The sequence below is a fragment of the Toxotes jaculatrix genome, chromosome 20 (assembly GCF_017976425.1).
Source record: "Toxotes jaculatrix isolate fToxJac2 chromosome 20, fToxJac2.pri, whole genome shotgun sequence".
In the NCBI taxonomy this organism is placed as follows: domain Eukaryota; kingdom Metazoa; phylum Chordata; class Actinopteri; family Toxotidae; genus Toxotes; species Toxotes jaculatrix.
In genome coordinates, this window is record NC_054413.1 from 3,954,226 (window position 1) to 3,976,441 (window position 22,216).

Genomic DNA, 22,216 nt, shown 5'->3' on the forward strand with positions numbered 1-22,216 from the left:
AACTGACCTGATTGTTCCAGGCGCAGTACAGACTGCAGATCAGGCCCCAGTTGTTATTAATCATACAGTCGAGAACTTTAAGATGAGCCATTGTACGTTTCACTGAAGAAATCCAAGCCACTCAGACACCTGCCCCTCAGATGAGTGTACTAAACCCTGCTGTGCCCAGTGGCACCCTGCTGGCAGCGACGCTCCTCGATGCCACCTTGACAGAGAGGATGGTACAAGGAGGAGAAAGGGAATCATCGGCAGAAGGTGAAGGGTGCATCTCCGTGCCCATCTGTGAGCCCAGCAGGCATCCTGTCAGCTGTGGCCATCGCCCCCAGCCGCGCCTCATTAACAATGTGTTAATGATTCGTGCTGCAAAAAAACAAAAAACTCAGGGGACTATCTTATACAAAACATTAAAGAAAGCAGCCGTCCTGACAGAGGAGAGCAGCAGCAAAGAGTTATCAGCAGTCCGGTGCAAAGAAGTCCATCTGGGTATCGACGTGCTGGAGAAGGATCACCATGGTTACGCAGCAAAATGCAGAATGGCCGGTGGAAGAGAAGCCTAAAAGACGATGGAGGAGACTGCACGTTTTCTTGTCATCTGCCTCTGCATTTTGGGACTCATCCCTCTTTTTAATTCTCTCTGTCTCTGATCTGGTGATGGTGTCTCGTTCCGGCTGGCTGTGCCTCCCTGTGCTCGTCTCTGAAGCGGTACCAGGCAGAGGCAGCCCAAGAATCACAGCAGCGAATACTCACTCTAAATCAACATGCATCAGGCCGCAATGCAGGACATAGCCAGGGGACAGAATGATCTCCCTCTTCTCTCCCTGACTCTTCAGGACACAGCCAAGGACTGGCAGAGATCTCGATCCTCCTCCACTGTCTCACATTAAAGTAAAAACACACTTAAGGCTTATAACATCTCAAGAGGTTTCAAGTTGTCCTGAGCTACAGAGAGGAGGACTGTGCATGCTCTGTGCCTCAAACTCCAAATCTGACTGATTCTGCATTTTGCCGGTGCCACAGGACGCGGTGCAGCGCGAGTTATTTATTTCATTACTCTGCAAAAAAAAAATCTTCAGTGCACTTTGCAGGAGGAAGACTCCCTGACAAAAGGGAAGAGGAGTGCCGCAGCCCCCACCACCGCAGAGCAAAATCCCACGTCAGAAGTCAGCTCTTTTAAGTAAATGAACGTCCCATTAAAGACTTCCTCTCGCCATGGGATGTCAAAGAAATCAAGTTTCTGAGAAAGGAAAATATGCCGGAAATCCATGAAGGCAGAATTAGGAAACTACTGGATGCCTGTAAATGGTTGTCTGGGATTGTTTATGTTCCTTCCACCCTTTGATGTTGCATGACGTCCAGATGGTTGTGATTGTGACATTAGCTGTAAAGCGGCTTCATCAGTGAGATATTCTGGGCTCAATTCATATGAGAAACGCTATCACCAATTAGCAGCGATGAGTCGCCTGAGGTGGTGTTTAAGATATTCATAAATCTTTTAATAACCGCTTAGTTCTGCGTGTCACTCCTGTCTTTGCTTTTTTTTCCCTTCTTACAGGGATCCAAGAGACGTAAAGTGACCACAAACAACTAAATATCCACTGTCTCCAACACACACGTATGTCTATCAGACAACTCTAGCAGTTAAACAGGTGCAGCAGCATGTAGTCATATGCTCTGAAACCATCACATCTAGCTTTCATTTGAAAATGCTGAATTCCAGAGAGGCACCAAATCTTATCAGAGATCCATATATCACAAAAAGAAGGGTAAAGACAACTTGAGTAATCATTCAGACACAAGACTTTGTGTTAGGTCAAGAGGCTACACACACAGTCTGGTCAGAAAGGTCAGCAGAGTCCCACAGGCCACACTCAGTGATCAGACATGGCAACCCTGGGCCCCACAACACACTATCAGCAGTCCAGCTGGGGAGGTGATCGCTCACTGCTCCTCTGCTCTCCTCCCATAACTCCTAAAACTGCCTAGTGTTCAACCATTATCAACACACAGCCTGTGTGCTCTCCATAACGTGGGAGGCCAGATCCCCAGAGGGTATGATTCACTGGGAAAGGTGCTTACTCTCATACCAGAGTTAAAAAAAAACAAAAACAAGCCAGGGCTGTTGTCAGTCAACCTCAGCAAGACTGACAAAAAAAACTTCACAGAGATGGAAAACAACATGTAAGACACAAGACACTCAAGATGGGATGTCAGTCCACACTGCCCAGCTGCCTCCAGATTGCCAGATTTCTTGGCAAAATGAAACACACCAGAACACTTGTTTTGCCATCTTGTGCTCAAAAACAAAACATGACAAACGCTTAAGAAGTCAAGGGGATTAACACGAGCAAATCTTCTACTGAGATCCACAACGGTAACATACTGTTCCAGTATGTCTAGGCCAGGCGAATCTAAAAAATAAAAAAATACAGGGTACCGGTCCAAAACGATAAATAACACTCTGAATGAGATGAAGAGATTTAACCAAATGTTGTTATTAAATCTATAAAATATTCATGATGCAATGTCTAAAAGAAGACTTGCATTACTTGCTACTTCTTTGTTTTAAAAAAAGCACAACAAATTGTTTTAGATTTGTGGAGCGATTTGGAAATCACAGGCATCCCTTTAGTCCAAATTGCCTCACGTTGGAATAATTTAAAACATAAAATTAATCAGATACAAATGTCTGAAAAACGTGTACACAGTAAACCGCTGTGACATCATGCCGCAACATGTGTACAAACTGCGGCTACAAAACACCCCCCCCCCACCCACCCCAATCACAATTCAGGAATGGGCCAGTAAAGAGTAAAAGCATGCGCCCTACCCCCACGCTGAAGCCAATATAATCCAATCAATTCTGAGTTATGGATCTCATGGCGCTCTCTGGACACACACACACACACACACAGTCAGTGCCACATACCATCCTACAGCATTCAAAACAACTGAGAGCGCATGTGTGCTTCATGGATGTTAAGGTTACCTGATTTTATGAGGCAGAGAGATATAACTCCACAGAAGTCATGTGGGGACCTGAAGCTTATTGAAGTGGTTGACGGAAGAGTTAGGTTATTAAATTCATTGAGCAAAACAGGAAGTTATTACACATTTTAGTCAACACGCTGATCCACAGCAGTTTAATCATCTCAAATCTGTAACCCTAAATTCACCCATTTTAACTGACAGTGTGTTGACTTTTTCTCAGATGACAGATATACCGTGGTTCTTCTAGCAGTAACTCCTAGGCCACAATTAAGCTGCGGTCAATTTAGGGAGATTATATTTACCATCAGAGACGACTATAAGTTCAGTCTTGAACTTGAGAAGCTTCCACAGCTGGTCAGAGAGGACTGGAGCTTCCAAAACAGCGAGGCTCTGCCCTTCGGTGGCTTCTCTGCCATCCATTCATGAAATCATTCCTTCATCAGTGTGCCCTTGTTCATTTCCACTGCTGATGCTGACAGGAAATAATGTGGTTTCCTGCCAAGACCTCAAAGCCCACACTAACACTGCGAGTTAAGATATGTCCTGATAACACCCTGTTACATAAGGCTCCATCAAAAACAAATAGTTCTCCTGCACACGTGGTTATATGCAGTTTTACATAGAGATTTAAAAAAAAGTAAAAGTGCCTCCAGGAGCCACAGGAAGAACTCCCCTCTCTGTATGCTTGCACTGTCATCTCAAATGTGTGTCCATTCAGGCGAGAAAATTCTACATAGCTGCAGTCTATTTACTCATTATGTAAAATGTGACAGGATGGAGGAAGAGTGTGAATACTGCCTTAAGAAATGAGCTATGCAGATAAACTGAGCGCTTCAGGCACGTCACACACACACATCCCTGACTAGTGTATGTCATGTCTTGGAGCCAAACATAGAGCCAGACAGGGGGCAAGTGTTGACGGAGATGCCTTGGGCATGTGTAATGGATAGCGTCTCAGCCTCACTGAGCATTAGACTGGTTCTGTTCTGCCTGTCTGCCTGCGTCTACAACCCCCACCCCCCAAAACTCTTACCCCTAACCATCTTCTTTCTGCCCCCCTTTCTCTTATGAAGGGGCAGGGGCATCCAAGCAGAAGAGGCTGTGACATCGAGCCAATTGGCAGAAGAGATAACAAAAAAGATGGGAAGAAAAAGAGGGTGGCATTTTTCTTCCAAAGGTTAAACTCTAGTCTGTCTTGACACCCCCGGCCCTCTTCCTGCCCCCCCTCCCTCGCATCCATCCATCAATTATCCATCCATGCTTGTGGTCAGTTAAGCAGTCTGAGGGATGGGACATGCAGAGGGGTCATGCCAAACGTGAGCATCACCCCCTTGCAAGAGGAAAAAATAAGGGTGCTGCCCGACGCATACGTACACATATTTTTGGTGACAACGCGTCTGGTGCAGCCCACATAGTGATTTCCTTTTCTGTCTTTTCCAGGAAAAAATAGCAACAGTGGCTGGGAAGCTTGGTTCCGATAATAGATTCCAAATCACACACTCCGTTTTCATTTTGACGGTAAACTGTGAGGCAGATCTGGTGTTTCCAAACTTGGGGAAACCCTTCAGAGAGTGTGCTTCTGGACATTCCCGAGACACACTCGCTCTGTGAGTGCATGTGTTAAAACAGAAGCCAGGTCGTGTCCAGGTCAGTGTCTTGTTTGCTGAATATGAAAGAGCCCTGATGTGCTGGACGAGACACATTTGCTTTCCAAATGTATGCAAATCAAAATCGTTCTGTCGCTGCAGTGATTAATGAACTGCCATGGCTCTAAACACTGATAAATGTACAGGTCACTTCCTTTTGGAGACACTGTAATTCATTTTGTAAAGATTTTTTTCTTGCATGGACAAAAATAAACCATCAGACTTCGAAAAAGTGAGATCATAGTGAGCTTAATTAGGGCTGGGAGGTGACACTGGAAAATTCAGTTTCCTTTTGACGCTAAATGTGTCCAGCTGGGTCTGCATGTGGAAAAAGACTGGGATTTAAAAAAACAAAAAAGGGAAGAAAAAAAGAAAAGGTCTAACATGGCACAAACTGACCACTGTGACATTCCTCGACCTGTATAATGATACTGTTCTGACCAACATTCCCATTATTCATCCAGGGTTTTCAGGAGAAAGCGAACAGCGATTCCAGTACAGTGATTCCTTTTTTCCCCTCTCCGCACACAGCATTCATCTTTCCACGGGTTAAATATAGCATCACTAAAAACACGCGGGAATAGAGGACGGGTGAAAGACAAGCATGCAGCTTGGTGGGTGGGTCGGGGGTGAGTGGGGGCGGTTATGGAGTTGGGAGGGGCTATATTTAGAGCAAAGCAGAGAGCATCACCAGCACTCAGAGCACCGCCATTGGTCTCGTCCTCCCCAACATGAACGATGGTAGTGATCAATACGTGCTAGAGACAGTTTCAGGATTGTGTTTTTCACACAATGCTTTTTCAGATGAATTGATAATGAAAGTAATCAGTTGCTGCCCAAATTCAAAGTCTTATTCTATAATGTAAAGAACTCAGGGCCTCAGCTGCTTCATAACTACCCTGCTAGTATCAGTGTGACAGCAGGTCGGGTGAGGCAGCGAATGTGAATGAGGCCAAGAGAGAGAGAGGCAGACGTTATACACGTGGGGTGTTTTTCTCTTAATGACTGGGGCAGCTGTGCCTAAATTACCCCAGCGTTGCTGCCATTGCTTTGACGGTAGCAGGGTGGGGTGTGTGTGTTTGTTGGGGGGAGTAATCTTTGAGAAGACACCCCTTGCAATCTTCCTCATTAGTGAGCCGAAGTGATGCAGGGGAGCAGGGAGGAGGAGAGGGGGAGAGGGGAGAGGGGAGCCTCATCCCGCCTGGGGTCTCAACTCTCATTAGGCCCCCAGGGGGGACAGCAGTTCAGAAGCAGTGAAGCTTGAAAGTTGGGCGAGATTTGTGTTTGTGTCGTCGGAGGAATCAGGTAGATAAAACAACCTGCCTGCCTCCCGTGTTGGGCCCTGGGCTGCAAACTATCAGGCTAAACACTGGCTCTCACTCACAGGTGACTCACATCTTTTGCAGCGGTGTAGAGATGTGTGGCAAAATTGTTCTGGTCCCCTGATTATTAAGAAACAGACAAATCAAATGGAAAGAATCAAATGTCACTTTTATCAGTGCGACCATTCACCTGCAGAGTCCAGCTATTTTATTCTCCCGTCTTTCGGCACGTAGCATCCTTATCTTGACAGTGGCTGTAGTTTTATTCAGGGCGGAAAAGTTAAGTGACGTTACCGTACCGGAAACATTTATTAGATTGCAGCAACGGATGCAAGAATAAGCACAGCGCAGTGACATTTACTGCTGCCAGAGAGAAGAAATGAAAAAAAGTTTTATGGTTTCATGATAACTCCTTTATCTCAGTGATTCTGTCTCATTTTCTCAGATATCTCGATCAGACAGTACATAAAACTTTTCGAGGAAAAACAGCCAGACACAACCACTTTCAGTAATGCAAATGTTCTGCTCGCTGGCTCAAACATTAATCCTGCTTTAACTTCTAATTATGATTTATTTTAATGAATAGCACTAGCCCACACCTGTGCTCTGAGCTCCTCCTTGCTCCCATCAACCATTTCATAAACCCCAGCACTGTTAGCACACTGCCTTACCCCCATCCCCAAAGATTTATGTCGTCCATCCTCAGCTACTTCTGCCATAGTAAGAGGATTACAGCACACAGACAGAACTGTTGCCATTTCCTGATGATGGATTAATCCAAAACATGCCACCGCTGCAATGCTGTTATGACATGCATCAAACCAAGCTGGACTATGATGATGATTATGATGATGTAACTCCTGAAGCTACCATGCGTAAGAGGAAAAGGATGAGCTCTACAATGTGCCATTTATCAGAGTTTGGCATGCAGACCTGCAAAAGACCCAGTAAGATTAGCACTGCAAGTACAAAACTCTCTTTGTGCGCTTAACCGGTTGTCAAAGTGGGGAAAAAATGAACCCTATCACCCTGAACACTGGCAGCTCGCAGCAGCACTAAGTTCACACTCACTCTGTTTCCCTCTCTGGCACACTTTGTAACTTGTGCGGCATGTCATGGGTTTTCTGAAAGTGAGAATACCTTTGAAACAGCGCTGATGAAGTTACAGCTGCTAAGCAGTCCGATGGTATTCATGGATTCTTCACATCTACCCAGGTGATAGTTATATCTGCTGCATCCACATGCAAGCATTTAGGACACCAGTAAAGTAGCAAAAAGCTTCTACTGTGGAAAAATAGTTGTTCCGATCTGGCAAAAATGCACATAATACGTCAACAGACACCTGCAAATACACCATATTAGATAAAGATCAATAGCAACCATGCCAGGGCAAGCACAAGCATGCACACTTACAAACAAGCACTTTAACAGACGGTACAGAGAACTGTAACAGCCTGGGCTCCAGATGCATCTCTATCCAAAGTCTTACCTCGCAAGACGGAGTTACAGCTCTGTGTTTACTCTCTTCATTGTCCTGTAGTGAATCACTCCAACGTGCTGCCATCATTTCATTTCAAACCGCAGAGGAGGAAGAAGTCCTTCAGAGCCCACATTGAGGTGAGGAGGATGAAGCCAAAAAAAAAAAGAAAAAGAAAAAAGAAAAGGGATCCTAATCCACACCGTCCTCCTTCTTCATGTCCGTCAGTGGTTGAAATCTGGATATAACATAAACATGTTATTGAAATAAAAGCAGGACAACAGAATGGAAAATTGTACATTTGTACACTGTCCCTGTCCCATGCAGGTCACAGAGCCAAAGTCTGGTGGGTGAGGACATTCAAATCAAGCTTTATTTTCAGATTTTTACCTGGACTAACAACATTTTGCATCTCAACACAGTATCTATGCAAGAACAAACACAGACCACAAGAAGATACCCTGAAATGCACTCTTGAAAAATACTATGGCCATTAAATGTCACATCAAAGCTCTGAGTCCTTAAATTTATGATGAGCCTGGTCATCCAAGGACAGCCTGACATCGTAACTGTCTCAACTCTAAATACTCTGTTGTTAAGAAAATACTGTAGAAGTGTAACTCTGTGAAGGTCCTTATAAAGCCTTAAATCGTTGTTTATAAATACAACCGTGATACCATGGGGGCAATAAAAATAAAGAGCACTAAGGTCAATTTAGAGATCACAGAGTGATGTTTTGGTCTTTTTCCGATGGTGCTGCATGAGCTGGAGCTTATTCGGAAATTAAATTAGTAAACATTCAAATACCAGTTCCAGGTTAGTTAAGGGAGAATGTACGTGGCTAAAAGTGTAGTAATGGCAGGTGGACAGTCGAGCCTATCCCGTTCTTCTGTAACCCTTGATTAAAACGAGAGACACCTCTTGTGTGTGCAAATATTATCTGCAGGCAGGGAGCGAAAAAAAAACGAGACATGCATGTCAAATAAAGGTGGAATCCATGTCTCTGTGTGGAGGGGGAAAGTGCTCAACAAGACATTAAGGACTGCGGTGTACAAGCGCCGCACCAGCCATCATGAATCAAGCCACACGCTAAATATAAACAGCCAGGACGAGGGTAATAAATGCTCTCCCTGACGATGTGACACACGTACAGCCAAATGACCCATTTTCGTTAGTTTTCCGGCCGCTTTAAGCAAGAAAATCCCCTTGTGTTCTGTTACTACGGGCTGCTGTTGACAAATACTAACCAGGCGGACGACAGGTTGTTGCTGAGGCTATAATTGCGAACAACGCCAAAAAACCTACCTGTTACAAACTGAGGAAATTACTTCGAAATGACAAAACGATCACACTGTCCATATTTCTGAGAAGAGTAGGGTGTTCGTTAAAAGCCTCGATCGATCCAGAGATGGGTTAAAAAAAACCTGTCAAGAGATTACAAAGAGGAATATTCAGTCTCCGTGCAGAGCTACACTGACTGACCGCTGAAGCTCACTACCTGTTAGGAAAAACACACTGGAAAAAACATGGTAAACGCCCTCCAGCGTGCGTTTCTTCGTCAGGGAGACCCGACGAAAATTAAACCTGCAGTCTTCATTCATTTCCCCTCATTTCCGAGCTTCAACTGGAGGCAAAAACGGTCGAAATACAAACAAAAAAAGTAACGTGTATTCCTACGTGGTCCCCGGTTGGCGGCGCGACAATCTCTACAGACACTGACGAACCTCCCGACGGGGCTGAAGCCCCGCCCCTCCGCTTGCCCCCCCTGGCTGGACGTCATCCAATCAGATGGCCAGTTTAAATTTGGAATTTTGAAGCGGGCCAATTGGAGGTGTTGTTACATAACAATTCCAATAAAGAGTAGAAGCTGGTCCATTCTGGTCACCGGCTGGAAATCAGCAGTATGAACTGTAGTATTACTTTACTTTACTTACCTTATAAAATATGAGCCAAAAACACCCAGCAGTATATAAAATAGTTACAATTACAGCTGGGTCAGCTGCACCTATAAAATGCTCCTTATGTAATAATAATAATCCAAAAATATAACATTTATAACAATAGTAAACCAGTAAGCAAAATTTTGAACGTGGGACTTTTACTTATAGGAGAGTGTTTTTGCTATTTCTAAGTAAACTATCTGAATTCTTCTTCCACCGCTAATAGAGCATGGTATTCAGATTGACACAGTTCACTCACACAATACATTTAAATAAACAGCTAGCCATTAGCTAATAAACACTTTATTCTCACACTCTGCCATTTAAGCTTTCAGGCCTTTAAAGTGAGCAAATGAAATCACAGGGACATTATTGTAAACGGCGAGGAAAAACCCTGAGGCCCACACATATGCTGAGCTCTCCAATTTCCTAACGTTCAACTGGTGAAACATATTTGCCTATCCATTATCAACTGTAACAGCAGTGTCCTTAACTTTATTATGGTGACATGTAGGGCATGGCAGCCACATGGGACTCCACAGAGCATGAAAAAAAAGGGGCTGCACAGCTGATCCGGAGAAAGACAAAGGCTGACAGTGTTCTGTTTGCAGGCTACTCCAGCGGCACAATAGAAGATTGGACAATAGGACTCTTTTGACCCACACTGTGGCGAGGTTTCCCTGGTTTCAGAGAAGAGCTATTGTCTAAAGATCTGGTGCACTCTCATCCAGACAATGGACAACTTTAACTGATGTAAGTGGGACTCTGCATTGTGTGATGGTAAACATGAGGTTCATATTCATTTAATGCAATTTGTTTATTAAACCCATACCACATTATTAATGCAGCAAGAGGATTGTATTGATTTGACATAAAGTGTGATTGTGCATCAGAGACAGAACTCAGAAGTGACTGCAATGAAGTATTGCTGTGTTCCCACACAAACAACCTGCAATCTGTCTGTCTACAATAGATTACATGTGTGTATAAAAATTCACAAGAAAACAATAAAAAAAGTTTTATTGGTAAGAAACAAAGGTTTCTGTTTCTGTGGTATTTGGCCCACTTGAGTTACTACATCAACACACTCTAAGATGTGTGCACAGCACTGCTAGAGCTCAAGGCATGCATGCAGTGTAGTGCTGTTTTTATGAATGGCAAAGTGAGGACAGAGGAGTTCAGATCAATGAATGGAGAACAAAGCTCATTGTGGGGTTTGTAGTCAGTTTGTAATCCGCTGTAAGGACTGTATGCTTGTCCGTTGTGTAGTTTTAGGATGGTTTATTGTTCACTTAAGCATGATTCTAACTTGAAATTTTCTTTTTCTTCGCATTTTTAATAGCTTCTGTTACAAGTTTTATTAAAGCATTTGTATGAACATTGACTGCTAATTCCTTCATACCAAAATGTGTAGCTACAGAGTCAGAGTGACTCAAACATTCAGCAGAGATTACGAGCTCTCTTGTGGCAGCAGAATGCTTGGCTGGATTAGGACATCACATGAAGCCCAAGTTCAAAGCCCAGCAGCGTTAGGATTACGACAGGTGGAAATGACTCTGCAGCACAGCATGCTAAGTATGTGAAACTGGCTTTCAGCACGCCTTCATACACAAACATTCATCAGGGAAGGCTACATCCATCAAACACAACATTTATATATTTCATTCATTCAGGATTTCTTTAAGCTGTAGTCGAGTTTGAGCATTTAAGAGGATGAGGATCACTCCCAACTCCAGGTTGTATAAGTGGATCTGGCACTGACTTTGATGACTGGATGAAACCCAACAGCAGTCAATCTATCAAGCCCTCTGGCCAGCCAGTCCCTAATTGGAACACAATGAACACTGGAGAGGATGTTCTTTCTATTTGTGAACCAAGATGCGTCAGTGAAGCAGTGTTCATTAAGTTCCAAACCGGGAATGAAGACTGTAATCTTTTAGTGTCCGTCTTTTAGCAACTTAAATCCTGATCAAATAAATGTTTTAGTTTTTAAATTAAGGTTGGTTTATTCATCTTACAAATGCAGCAGAAGCACGCATGAAAAGGTATAAAGATTGCATAGCTTTGACATGAGGTTGTCTAACTTCAAAGTAATAGTTTGACATTTTGGTAAATACATATACAATCAAATACATTATATTAGATGTAGACACAGTGAGGCCAGCTGTTTCCCCCTGCTTCTAGTGTTTATCAACCAATCTTCTCATTTAACTTTCAGCAAAATAGTGAAGCATATTTCCCAAAATGTCTCCTTCAATGGTAGATCAACAAAATAACTGGTTTTCGGGAATAAATGTGCTCTTTCTGTTGAGCTGGTGATGTGAAATCAAATCCTACCGCTCCATCTCTAACCACAGGCTTCATATGTCAAATGCCATTCAAATGTACAATTCCCGTTTTGTTCCTTTTGTACTGAGCACAGTTTACCTGTAGCTTACTTTCAGCGGTTGGCCCCATCCTCTGTTCCCCTGATGGTGCACTACAAAGCCGCAGCATGTGAAAACTGCAAGGCTTTTTGTCCCTTCTCGTTTTCAGCAAACCCTGCATCAAGGTGAAAGACAATGGCCTCTGGGTTCCCAGGGCTGTGCGGGTGGCATTAGTGCAGGGATAAGTTAACCACTACTGCCAAGTGCTGATGCTTTATCATAAGGACACACAGAGTTGCAGCCGGAGGTACAACGGGGGTCTTTGTGGCTCAAGATGTACGGATAGCGCACAGCCAAAAAGTCAATCGATCATTTGTTGAGCCTCTTTATCTTTCTCTCTCATTCCTCTAGACCTTAAGGGTCAAGGACAAGTGATAAAATTTAGGGTTCCTCTAAATGTATCAGTGAAGGTGTTGTTTACCACTACAGACATGAAACCTGAGAGCATTTTGAAAGCACAACATGGAAACTGAGAGCTCCAAACCTCCCACAGCTCTCTTTTGTTTTCAGTTGCCCATATTATCCACATAGCAACTAATTTATCAGGTCATTTAACTTGGTGTGGCCTTGTAGCTGGAGCTGGACCATTACCTTTAGCTTAGAAACGTGTTTGTAAGAAGTTAGGAAAAAAAACCACACACAACATTGTTTGACTTTTGAATCACACAAATAGGTCTGGAACAACCAGCATGATAATATATGAACTTTAACTCAGACTTAAGTCTCTGTAGACCTTGGTGGTCTTTACATGAGCAGTGAAGCATTTAGTAACACATAACATTTCTCCCATGTGTAAACACAAGAGACCTAATTATTTCACCATCTTTTAGTGGAGATGTTGTATCCCATGGTAATTACAAATCACCTAAATTCTTTACACTGTTAGAATAATGCCTCTGTGTGTACACGAATGTCTGTTATGTGATGTGACGGCTGTTTGGAGTTTCAGGTGATTAAGAATAAAGAGTGCGTAGCCACATGATAACACTCCCCGAGTGCATGCTGTGTGAAGTGAGGCATGTTCTGGTCTGTCTGTCGACATGCACAATTGACTCTCTTATTCACCCCAACAATGACAACAGAACATAGAAACTACTTCAGTATGTGCATGTGTCACATGTATGTTGTAGCTCAGAGCACTGAGTTTGCAGGTATTTTGATTTCTAGCCTTTACACTGAGCACCCTCCCCTCGAGATCAAGGGCCCAGAGTTTAATTGCAGGACTACAGACCTTGTAAAAACACAACAGCCCTAATGTTTATTTATTTGCAATTCAGTGGAATGAATTGATTTTTTTTCAATGGGAATTGTAATTGAGGAATTTTTGATGAAAGAACTAATGAGTTTAAAATACCTTTGACTTTTCAAAAGTTTTTCTTTCATTAAAGATCCTTTCCAGACATGTTTTAAGACATATAAAAATATTCTACTAGACGCCTCCTCCTTCTGAAAAGTCAGTGTATGTGCACTAGAGGCTTCAGGTTTCCACATCAAACGCTCATCATAGCACCATGTTTGTATGTACACTTCATAAACTTAGATTTAAGATGATCACATAGAAACCTTCCTTCTTCAGCAGATGAAAACAGTTCTCTAGTGTCACATACTTCATCTTTCTACACAGTGAAGTAACAATAAGAAAACAACTTGTAGTGGCTCAGTAAATGTAAAATAATATCAACATGTAATAAAAAATACACGAAGTTTAGATGCCTGTTTTAGTGACTGAATGTTGTATAAACTGTGAGATTGGATTTCAGTGTACAAGTATTTACACATAACAAATTATGGTTTTGCCATAGTAATAGGTGAATTTTCATGTATGTGTTTCTAATCTCCAGTGAGGCCTGGTTAAAGTTGGAACACAACAGATACAGTGTGGTGTGGAGACGCTGTTCGGACTGCCTGCTGCACCCACTGTGTGTTTTCCATGAGTCAGAGTGGGCGTCATCCGGGCACGAGGATGCCAACGTTCATAAGCTCCCTCCATCTGTCACCAACGTCCTCTCCTGGTGGGCAGCGCTCCTTTCTTTCATTTATCCATTTCTTTGTTTGTGTGTATTTCACCGACATACTAAAAAGGGGAGGGGTGAGGCAACAATTACATCACATGAAATATTATTTTAATTTGAAGACATTTCATCTTCCAGTCCTTCCAGAAATTTGGATTGGTTTCTTTGAGATAAGAAATGTTCTCTCACTTTTAGCACTCACAAAAATACACATTACATACAGATATACATACCAAAACCCTACTGACAGACATTTACACTCATTTAAACAAAGTCGTGCAAAGATTGGCTGTTACAGAAATGGGAAAGAAAACTGAACCTTTGCTTACTGCTGAGACTGGCACACAAACAGCCTTGTGCCACTAATGTAAAACTGGGCATAACTTATGGTTTTAATTCCTCTCAAACCTTGTACTTCATCTTTCCAGTCTTGCTGATGACACAGATATGCTGAAAGAAAAGGAGTTGGGAGAAAGACAAATTAGCTTGTGTTAATGTTAAATTGATGGTACAGTATGTTTCTTGTCTAAAAATGGTAAAATACGTGTTTCAGGTCACACTGTCCTATTGGAATTTTCAGCATGTTCAGAGAGTTTTAACATGCCATATACAGTATGGAAAGATGAAACACGCAATAATTTGAAGGTAGGGAAGGTAATCTACAAAGATCTGACACATTCATTTATCTAAGTTTGGGTGTCGCAGGGGTTCAACTCATATTTCTTCTGTAGGATAAGAGCAGATAAGAGGGGAAGCTGTAACTGCCTGATAATGAGATCCTAACCTCTACATTCCACAGGTCACCCTCCTTCAAACTTTTGTAATGAATACCACCCCCCTCAAACATGCACAAGAGACATACACAATCATACAGTGCATACAGTATGTGCAGCACACACCAATATGAATACACACGCACAAAAAGCTATGGGAGTCAGCGTAGGCTTAGTGTTTCACATGAGTCAGAGGTAAAATTGAGGCCACGTCTTTGCAGATGTAAAAATGACAGAGTTCACATGGGTTTGCACTTAGTAATTTCTGACTGAGTAATCTGGCTTCAAATAAACTGTCAGGGGTGCAACAAGAAAAACAGAGGAAAGGTTGCACCCTTGACCCAAAGCTTGTATTGAGGTGTAAGAGAGTTTAAAGCACCAGTGAAGTACAGAGAATTCAGACATGCTCTTCAGATGACAAAGGAGAAAGATTTTGTTGTAAGGTAGGAAAATGACAAAAAAAAATAAAAAGAAAAGGCGAAAGAAAGTCTAAAGCTGTGGCAGTTGTTTTGTTTATGCTAGATTCAGACATTATTTAGTCACTAAGTCAGATTGGATAATAATCGAACCGAAAATTCCTTCAGTGACTTGGCCAAGAAAAATGTCAGAAATGCTGACTACACCTTGAACCCTGACATTAATACCTTGCACTTTACCACAGCCTAATTAAAATGCAGCAGTGATTTGGTGGTGATACCTTCAAAACAAGACTAAACTACATCTATGCTAGTAACCCTGCAGGTAGGTCTCTGGGTGATTATTGTGCTGATGCTGTGAAGCCTGATCTGTCCCAGAAAAAGTGACAAGCGCTTATGAAGTTCTTGACAGAGGCCAATCATAACACTGAGTTCTGCTCTGAATGAGTATATTATGGGTAGACACCTTACACACGCTACACACATTTCCCCCCTGACACACACACAGAAACCACCTGCAGCGATATCAGTGATTTGAGCTGCTTTGCTTACATGTAAAGTCTCCTCAGGCAGGGAGGATATCTGTTGGGTGAGTTTAGGTTTCAGGGCAGAGGAGTGCATCTCTTTGATTTGCTGTGTTTACTCTCCCCCTCCTGTCTCTTTCATCCCTTTCTCTTAGCTCTTCAAAAGGTCATGTGTGGTGTGCAGCAGTGTCAGAGGACTCACTCACTTACATTCAGGTCACGGAAGTATTCATTGTAGTCCAGGGCATAACCAACAACAAAGCGGTTGGGGATTTCAAATCCAGCATCTACCAGAGCAAACACAGACAAGAATGTTAATAAGTAACATGATGTGCATAATTCAGTATAAAATAAATCAATTAAATGATATAATAAATTAAGGCTTTTTATTAATTATATTATATATATATTATATAGACACTGAAATAGAAACTAAGACACACATTGGAAATTAATATCTACAGATTTTGTTTCAAGAGATAAATTCGAACTTTTGCATTGAGTTCACTACAGACAGAGACTTTTTGTGAGCACAGTAGCTTTGATCACTCAGCCTAGAGGTTGCTGCTTGGTCTTGGATCAAGTGCAGGGACAGACAGTTATACTTTAGAAGGACTACATGGCATTAAAATCAGGAGTACTTACAGTCTGTCAGACGTTCAGCTATGTTAGGGACCCTCTTCACAAGCAGACTAAAACACATGTCAAATCAAAAGTTAATGTCAAAAAGTTAAAGGCTTACAGCACAGTACGATGTTAACTAACCACTTATCTCTGGTATTTTGCTTTAAAAAGCATCTTTCTGTTTCTTTTAATTTAAAGACCTTCACTGTAATAAATACTGCATGCATCCCAATCCAAAGATAAAGCTCACATTGATGTGATATGCTAACTGTTGTGTTACAGTGGTACATGTACAGTAAAAGAGGAAACAACTTTCAGCACAAGCCATGTGTGAGGAAAGATGTTTATCTTGTCTCTGTGATCTTAGGAGCACATAGGAACTGCCCACGGACACGAGATAGTGGCTGTGGACTAGTGATATCTTCTTCTAGTGTTCGTCACAGGCTTGGCATTTCCACTGGTGGGGAAAACACAGATGATTGAATAACTGGCTCACCCCGCGACCTTGACCATCTTGGGTTCAAAGGTCTCCACATGCTTCAGAAGGGCCTTCATGGTCTTTCCTGTGTCAACTATGGCCTTAGGGAAGGGAAGAGCAAAGGAAACAAGATGAGATGAAGAGGGAGGGACGTGGGACATTTGAGTTCAGAATGCTTTCAAAGAGGAGAAAAATTATAGAGAGATATTTAGATCTTTTTCTAAGGTTTTCTATTACGTACTTTTCCCCAAGAGTAAATATGTTTAGAGTATTAATGAACAATTAATGATTTCAAAGAGAAAACACAAAACACTTTAGATCAGAATTAAAAGAGATGTGGCTCCTACAAGCATAATGACTTCTTAATCAATAAAACACTACAAGAAATTCAAACAAACATGTCAAAGACATCAAACAAGATGGAAATCTGAAGGATGTGCTTGATAGAATTCATTTGGTTTGAAACAAGAAACTACACTGCAACTACACTGCAGATGGAGGAAGATTATTTGCAACTGATACTCACCTCAACAATGAGCACACACTTCGTAACATAAAAAGAACAGAAACACATTAGTGAACACATTAGCAAAATATCACCTTTGAATTTTAACACTGTTGAAGCAAAGTGAAAATAAAGACCAGTCGTTTCTGTGAAGTTTACATTTCTTTGAGATGGTATCTACAGCAACAACACTGGCAGCATCTTCAGCACCTTAATAAAAACACAGACAACTCATTTTGTTCTCCACAGTAATGAACATCTGTGTCTACAGTGAGCAAAAGTCACTGCTAAGTATCCGGGTGTTGCACACTTTCCCTGCTGCATGGTTTCAAATGACTCCTTGTTCCTTTTGGCCGGGTGTATGGGGCTCTTTGTGAGACCAGTGGAGAGTATCTATGGTTTGGGGAGAGCCATTCGAGAGAATGCAGGCACCCGGCCAGTGTTCCCGGTCTACACCTGAACACTGTTACATAACACTCAGAGAAAGTAGATGGGGACATGTAAAAGAATAGGGAAGCTCAAATGTAACTAACCTGTTTTGCTGCGTGCTACAAACCGTAAACATACTGTACAGTCATATGGACAACAATTGTATAGGATCACTGTTTGGGATTTTATAGTTCTATATTTTATAGACTAAGTGGATGCAGCCACATTAGCAGCTCTGTCAGGCCACACTTAAGTAACTGCTAATGTCAGCAGGCTAACCTGCTCACAGTGGCAATGGTAACATGCTGATGTTTAGCAGATATAATGTTCAACCATGGTCACCATAGTTTTGTGTGCTTGCATGCTAACATTTGCTGACAAACAGCTGAGGCTGATGTGAAAATCATTAGTTTTGCAAGTATTCAATTACAAATCAAAGTAGTCAACAAATCAAATTTTGGATCTGATGATGGAGCTAAATGGAAGGTCAGGGGTGAGATGAAAAGTTTGCATTTATTTGTGAATATAAGGGTTAGCTTTCTTTTCTAAATAGGAACTGGCATTTCATCCATGCACCAATGCCTCTAATCCCTTCTTCAGTTCACACACTATTTTACGTTTATGGATGTGCTCAATAAACTTAACTGCTCAGATTACCATAATAACTTTGGGGATTAAGATATCTGAGTTCTGGTGAATTCAACTAATGGAAACCAGAGAGGCTGCTTGTGCCACCTCAGACAGCAACTTAACATTTACTTTTTCTATACTGTCATTATGATGCCATTATTACCGTTTCAAAGGAAATATTAATAGCAGCACACTCATAATCTACCAGCTGTGACTCAACAACATTTTTGTATAAGGCTTAAAGAGACTGCTGACTAGGAATTAATTTTTGGTAATAAATGAGACTTCATGGGAGGCTTGTATTTAATATTTCTATCAAAGATTGTAACAAGAGCGTCAACCTTAGTGATACAGACAAAGTGGAGTGATTCATGTTTTTTGTGCAAGGTGCCTGCCAGCCTCTGTTTTTTTTTCCCTCTGACCTTTTTACCCCAAGCAAAAATGCGTCTTAGCTAACAGCAAAACCTGACAGCTCAAAAAGAGAATTCAACATCAGCCTTTTATAAGCAAACACGTGTGGGCATATTAGTGCACCCATTCAGCTGAGTAAGTGAAGGTTCTGTCTTATACCTATCTCAGAGAATAATCTAGTGAGGAGGGATAATTCCTCATGATGCCTCAGCATGCATCCTCTGCAGACACCCCAGTCCTCCCTGCCAGAGCTCAACTGGGATGATCAGTCAGTAAATCTTCCCTGTGGGAACATTTGTTTGCTTGAAATGTCTGATTCATGGCCAGGCTGGTGAAGGGCAGACCACTTTAACAAAGTGACACTCATGAGATGTGCACAAAGAGAATGATTGTGAGGAGAAAGCCTTAAAAGCTGAAGTGCAAGGGTGTCTTCTGGTCTGAGGGTAAGATTGAGGGAGTAAAAACATATTTGTAAAAGAGCTGCATATTGTATAAATATTAGCTATAAAGTGTATTCAGTGTATTCTTAGATTAAAAACTCAAATCAGGTGAATTCTCCATTGTTTGCCTGTTATTCTAGAGTTCATCTCCTGACACTTGAACTGACAGCTCCCTCTTGAGGACAAGGTAGTTTGTCTTTAAAAATTAAAATACTAAACCTGACAATGAATGAATGCTGGTCCTATAAGATAAGAGACAAACTTATGTACACACATACATACACACATACACACACACACACACACACATACCTTTCCACGCAAAAAAGACAGATCTCTACTTCCAATGATGTGCAGGTCCTCTGTTGATTGGTCATTCTGGGAAGAAGAAGACAACAATGCAAACATGAGTCATATTATGCAATTATTCTCAATAAAATAGAAATGGAGATGTTTTTTTAATGCACAGTTGTTTTTCAGCCACCATAAGTTGCAATAGAAGGTCTGTCAGACCCACTGTATCTAACTCTAGGGTTCCTGAATAATTTGGCTTCATTGTTCAATATTTGAGAGAGACCTATCTGCAGCATTAATGCAAGATAAATGTACAAAGGGAGTAGGAGACTATTGGGATGTAAAATATTATCTGTAACATAAACAAAAGCAGGCATACTCTGTCCCTGTAGGAAGCAAAGCTTTGAAGAGCGACAGCTTTGAAGTTAGATTCGGTCTGCTATAGATGCATCACTTGGATAAGAGGAACAGTGACATGGACAAGATCCCAGCCCTGGGGGCAGGTCACATGACTCCATCATGACCTGTGAGATTGACTAACAGCGTCATCACTCAGACACTGTCCTCCAGTGTAGTAATAGCAGCTGCGGCTGGCTGCCATGTTTTCTGTTGACATCAAAACATATTCACAATGTTTTATGATTATTTTATTGTTTTTTTGCTTTTCTGTGTCTTCATACTTTTTAATACATTCTAGAATTAATATACTTTTAGACTTTTTGTAATTTTTTTTCTTTATTTATCATTGTACTTATTACCAGTTCCAAATAAAGTTTACCTTTAACTGTTTTCTTACACATTTTTCTTACACAGATAAATGAAGTTGTGTTGAACAGGATTTTATTCAGTGTTAAGTAACTCTCATGTCATCCTGTCCATGTCCTTTAGGTATATTTTGGTCATTACATCCAGCTGTGAAGCTGAATGTCATGCTGTTTATTTTCTAAGAAAACACATTACATTACGATATGACTTCAGTGTGATCCAGGGAGGCAAAAACTATCTATAATTCATTGTAGGCTGTAGTTGTAGCTCCTTAAATCCTATGAAAGTCTATGAAAACAAAAAATAGTGAAACTTCCGTGCTGTAAAAATACAGTAGGGATGTGACCACATGCGGAGAAATATCAATGAGATCCTTTTGGATGTGCTCTGCACCAAAATACACCACTGTCTAACAGGCGACAGTGGTGACAACTGCAAAATGATATCATTTTAAACATTAGTATGTCATTCTCAAAGTTAATTAGACATAGACAGCGGTATAAGCTGTTTTTCTTGGCACAAACAGCACCACTGAGCAGTCTGGTGTTTTCATGAACTGAGCTCTGCAGTCGCTCCACAATCAATCGTCCTTGAGGTGTCCTGCCTGAGTGTGCCGTTTCCTCACTAAACAAACACAACAGTGACATCTGGTGGCCAAGCTGAAAGTCAGTTTCAGCAGGGCGCTGCTAAAAATGTGATCATCAGTCATATTTCATTGCAGATCAGAGGCTTGACTTGATTTGTTTTTATGCATTTCACCTACCAGGTAGCTCTTTAGACGGATGAACTCCACCCGGGTCTCCAGGTACTTGTTGGAGTTGCGGCCAAGAACTTTGATAAACTCCACCAGATCTGCACAGAACTTGTAACCTCCCTTCAGGACGCACAGCACCATGATGCTGTTGTCCCCAAAGTCATCCATGATGTAGCGAGCCAGACGCTCTATCCTGCAGGAGAAATCAGGACAAATACAAATTATTGGAAAATTACGAACTCACACTGCACGTGTGTTTATTTATTTTTACCTGTTCATGATTACCCCATGTGGAATGTAAACACTCTCTATGTCTTCATGGTAGTGCTCTGGGTAGGTGAACAGGTCCAGACTGTAACCTGGCCAGTCATCTTTTATCTAGGACACACAACTCACTGTTAGGCATGGAAAAGCTGTATGTTAACCACTCAGTCATGTGATATTTGACAGGGAACAACCAAACATGAAAAAGTACTTTTTATGTACCAAAAGGGCTAGTGAACTTTTAAGATGTACAAGAAAAAAAATAATCACGGCTACTGCTGTTGCCATTTCTTTGCATAATTTTACTTAAATTTTGTCAAAGCAAATATGTTATCTTCTTACAACAGCTGAACAACTACAAAATATTCATTTTGTGTTGATAACGGAATGTGGCACAAAATATGAGGACATGACCTAGATTTCTGAATTTAACCCAAGATATTTTGAGGAATTAGACTTTGTGTTCTTACCACAATTCCTCTTTTCATCCCTGCGGTGTCCATCTTTAGTAGTGTTGACGGGGTGAAAACGATGGTCGTCACTGGAGTAAAGGATTAGGATACAGGCATCAGTGACTCTCAGTTGCATACATGAAAAAATTATGGTACATGAAGTGGACCTAATAAGGAGGCTTTTCCATCTTCCTCTGAGAGGGCACAGAACTCGAAAAGGGACCAGACAAAAAGAGAATTAGCTTTAGGTTGGATATTCATCTGGGTAAAGTATGTTCTATAACTTGGAAAAACCATTTATTCATTAAAATCTCTGTCTACATGTGAACTTGTGTTATCCCAAAAGAATTTCTTACCGTTTTGTTGCCTTCTTTTCAGCGACAATTCACAAAACAACAGAGGACCAAAAGAAATTTAAAAGATGTCCAGAGAAGTCCTGGCCAGCCACATGGCCTGTGGGATCACGATCAAGTCATTTGCGTAAAAGGACAGCGTTGTTTTAGTCGCGGAGAATTACAGGGATAATCAGCTTCATGTGATGCTATGCTGGCATGTGGCTGCATCACAAGCCACTGAGGGAGAGTGAAACAAATTAACAAATGTTTGGTTCAGTTTCTATGCTGCAACTTCTACTCAGTCAGAAAGA

General features: G+C 41.6%; 2 protein-coding genes across 2 annotated transcripts in view; both read right to left on the reverse strand.

Moving 5' to 3' along the window:
• Positions 1-9,027, reverse strand: part of LOC121200305 (rho GTPase-activating protein 21-like) — a 70,529-nt gene extending 61,502 nt beyond the window's left edge. Inside the window, exons 1-2 of the mRNA XM_041065514.1 lie at positions 8,739-9,027; positions 7,446-7,671 (exon numbers count right to left, since the gene is read on the reverse strand). Of these exons, the coding sequence (XP_040921448.1) occupies positions 7,446-7,523 (78 nt within the window). The 5' untranslated portion in view covers positions 7,524-7,671; positions 8,739-9,027. The remainder of the gene's footprint in view (positions 1-7,445; positions 7,672-8,738) is intronic.
• Positions 9,028-14,143: 5,116 nt separating this feature from the next.
• Positions 14,144-21,642, reverse strand: prtfdc1a (phosphoribosyl transferase domain containing 1a). Its single transcript, XM_041065803.1, has 9 exons — positions 21,589-21,642; positions 21,126-21,232; positions 20,864-21,047; positions 19,354-19,419; positions 17,153-17,170; positions 16,645-16,727; positions 16,170-16,216; positions 15,735-15,811; positions 14,144-14,261 (listed from the first exon to the last, which is right to left on the reverse strand). The coding sequence occupies exons 1-9, from the start codon at positions 21,619-21,621 to the stop codon at positions 14,214-14,216; spliced, it is 663 nt and encodes a 220-aa protein (XP_040921737.1). The 5' UTR covers positions 21,622-21,642; the 3' UTR covers positions 14,144-14,213.
• Between the last annotated feature and the right edge of the window lie 574 nt (positions 21,643-22,216).

What these genes read in the sequence shown, in the direction of transcription:
- prtfdc1a (XM_041065803.1), bottom strand. Translation starts at nt 21,621, where the DNA reads ATGGACACCGCAGGGATGAAAAGAGGAATTGTG. An exon ending in GGATGAAAAGAGGAATTGTG is followed by an intron (nt 21,233 to 21,588) that starts GTAAGAACACAA and finishes TGTGTGTCCTAG; the next exon opens with ATAAAAGATGACTGGCCAGG. An exon ending in AAGATGGTCAAGGTCGCGGG is followed by an intron (nt 16,217 to 16,644) that starts GTGAGCCAGTTA and finishes CATGTGTTTTAG; the next exon opens with TCTGCTTGTGAAGAGGGTCC.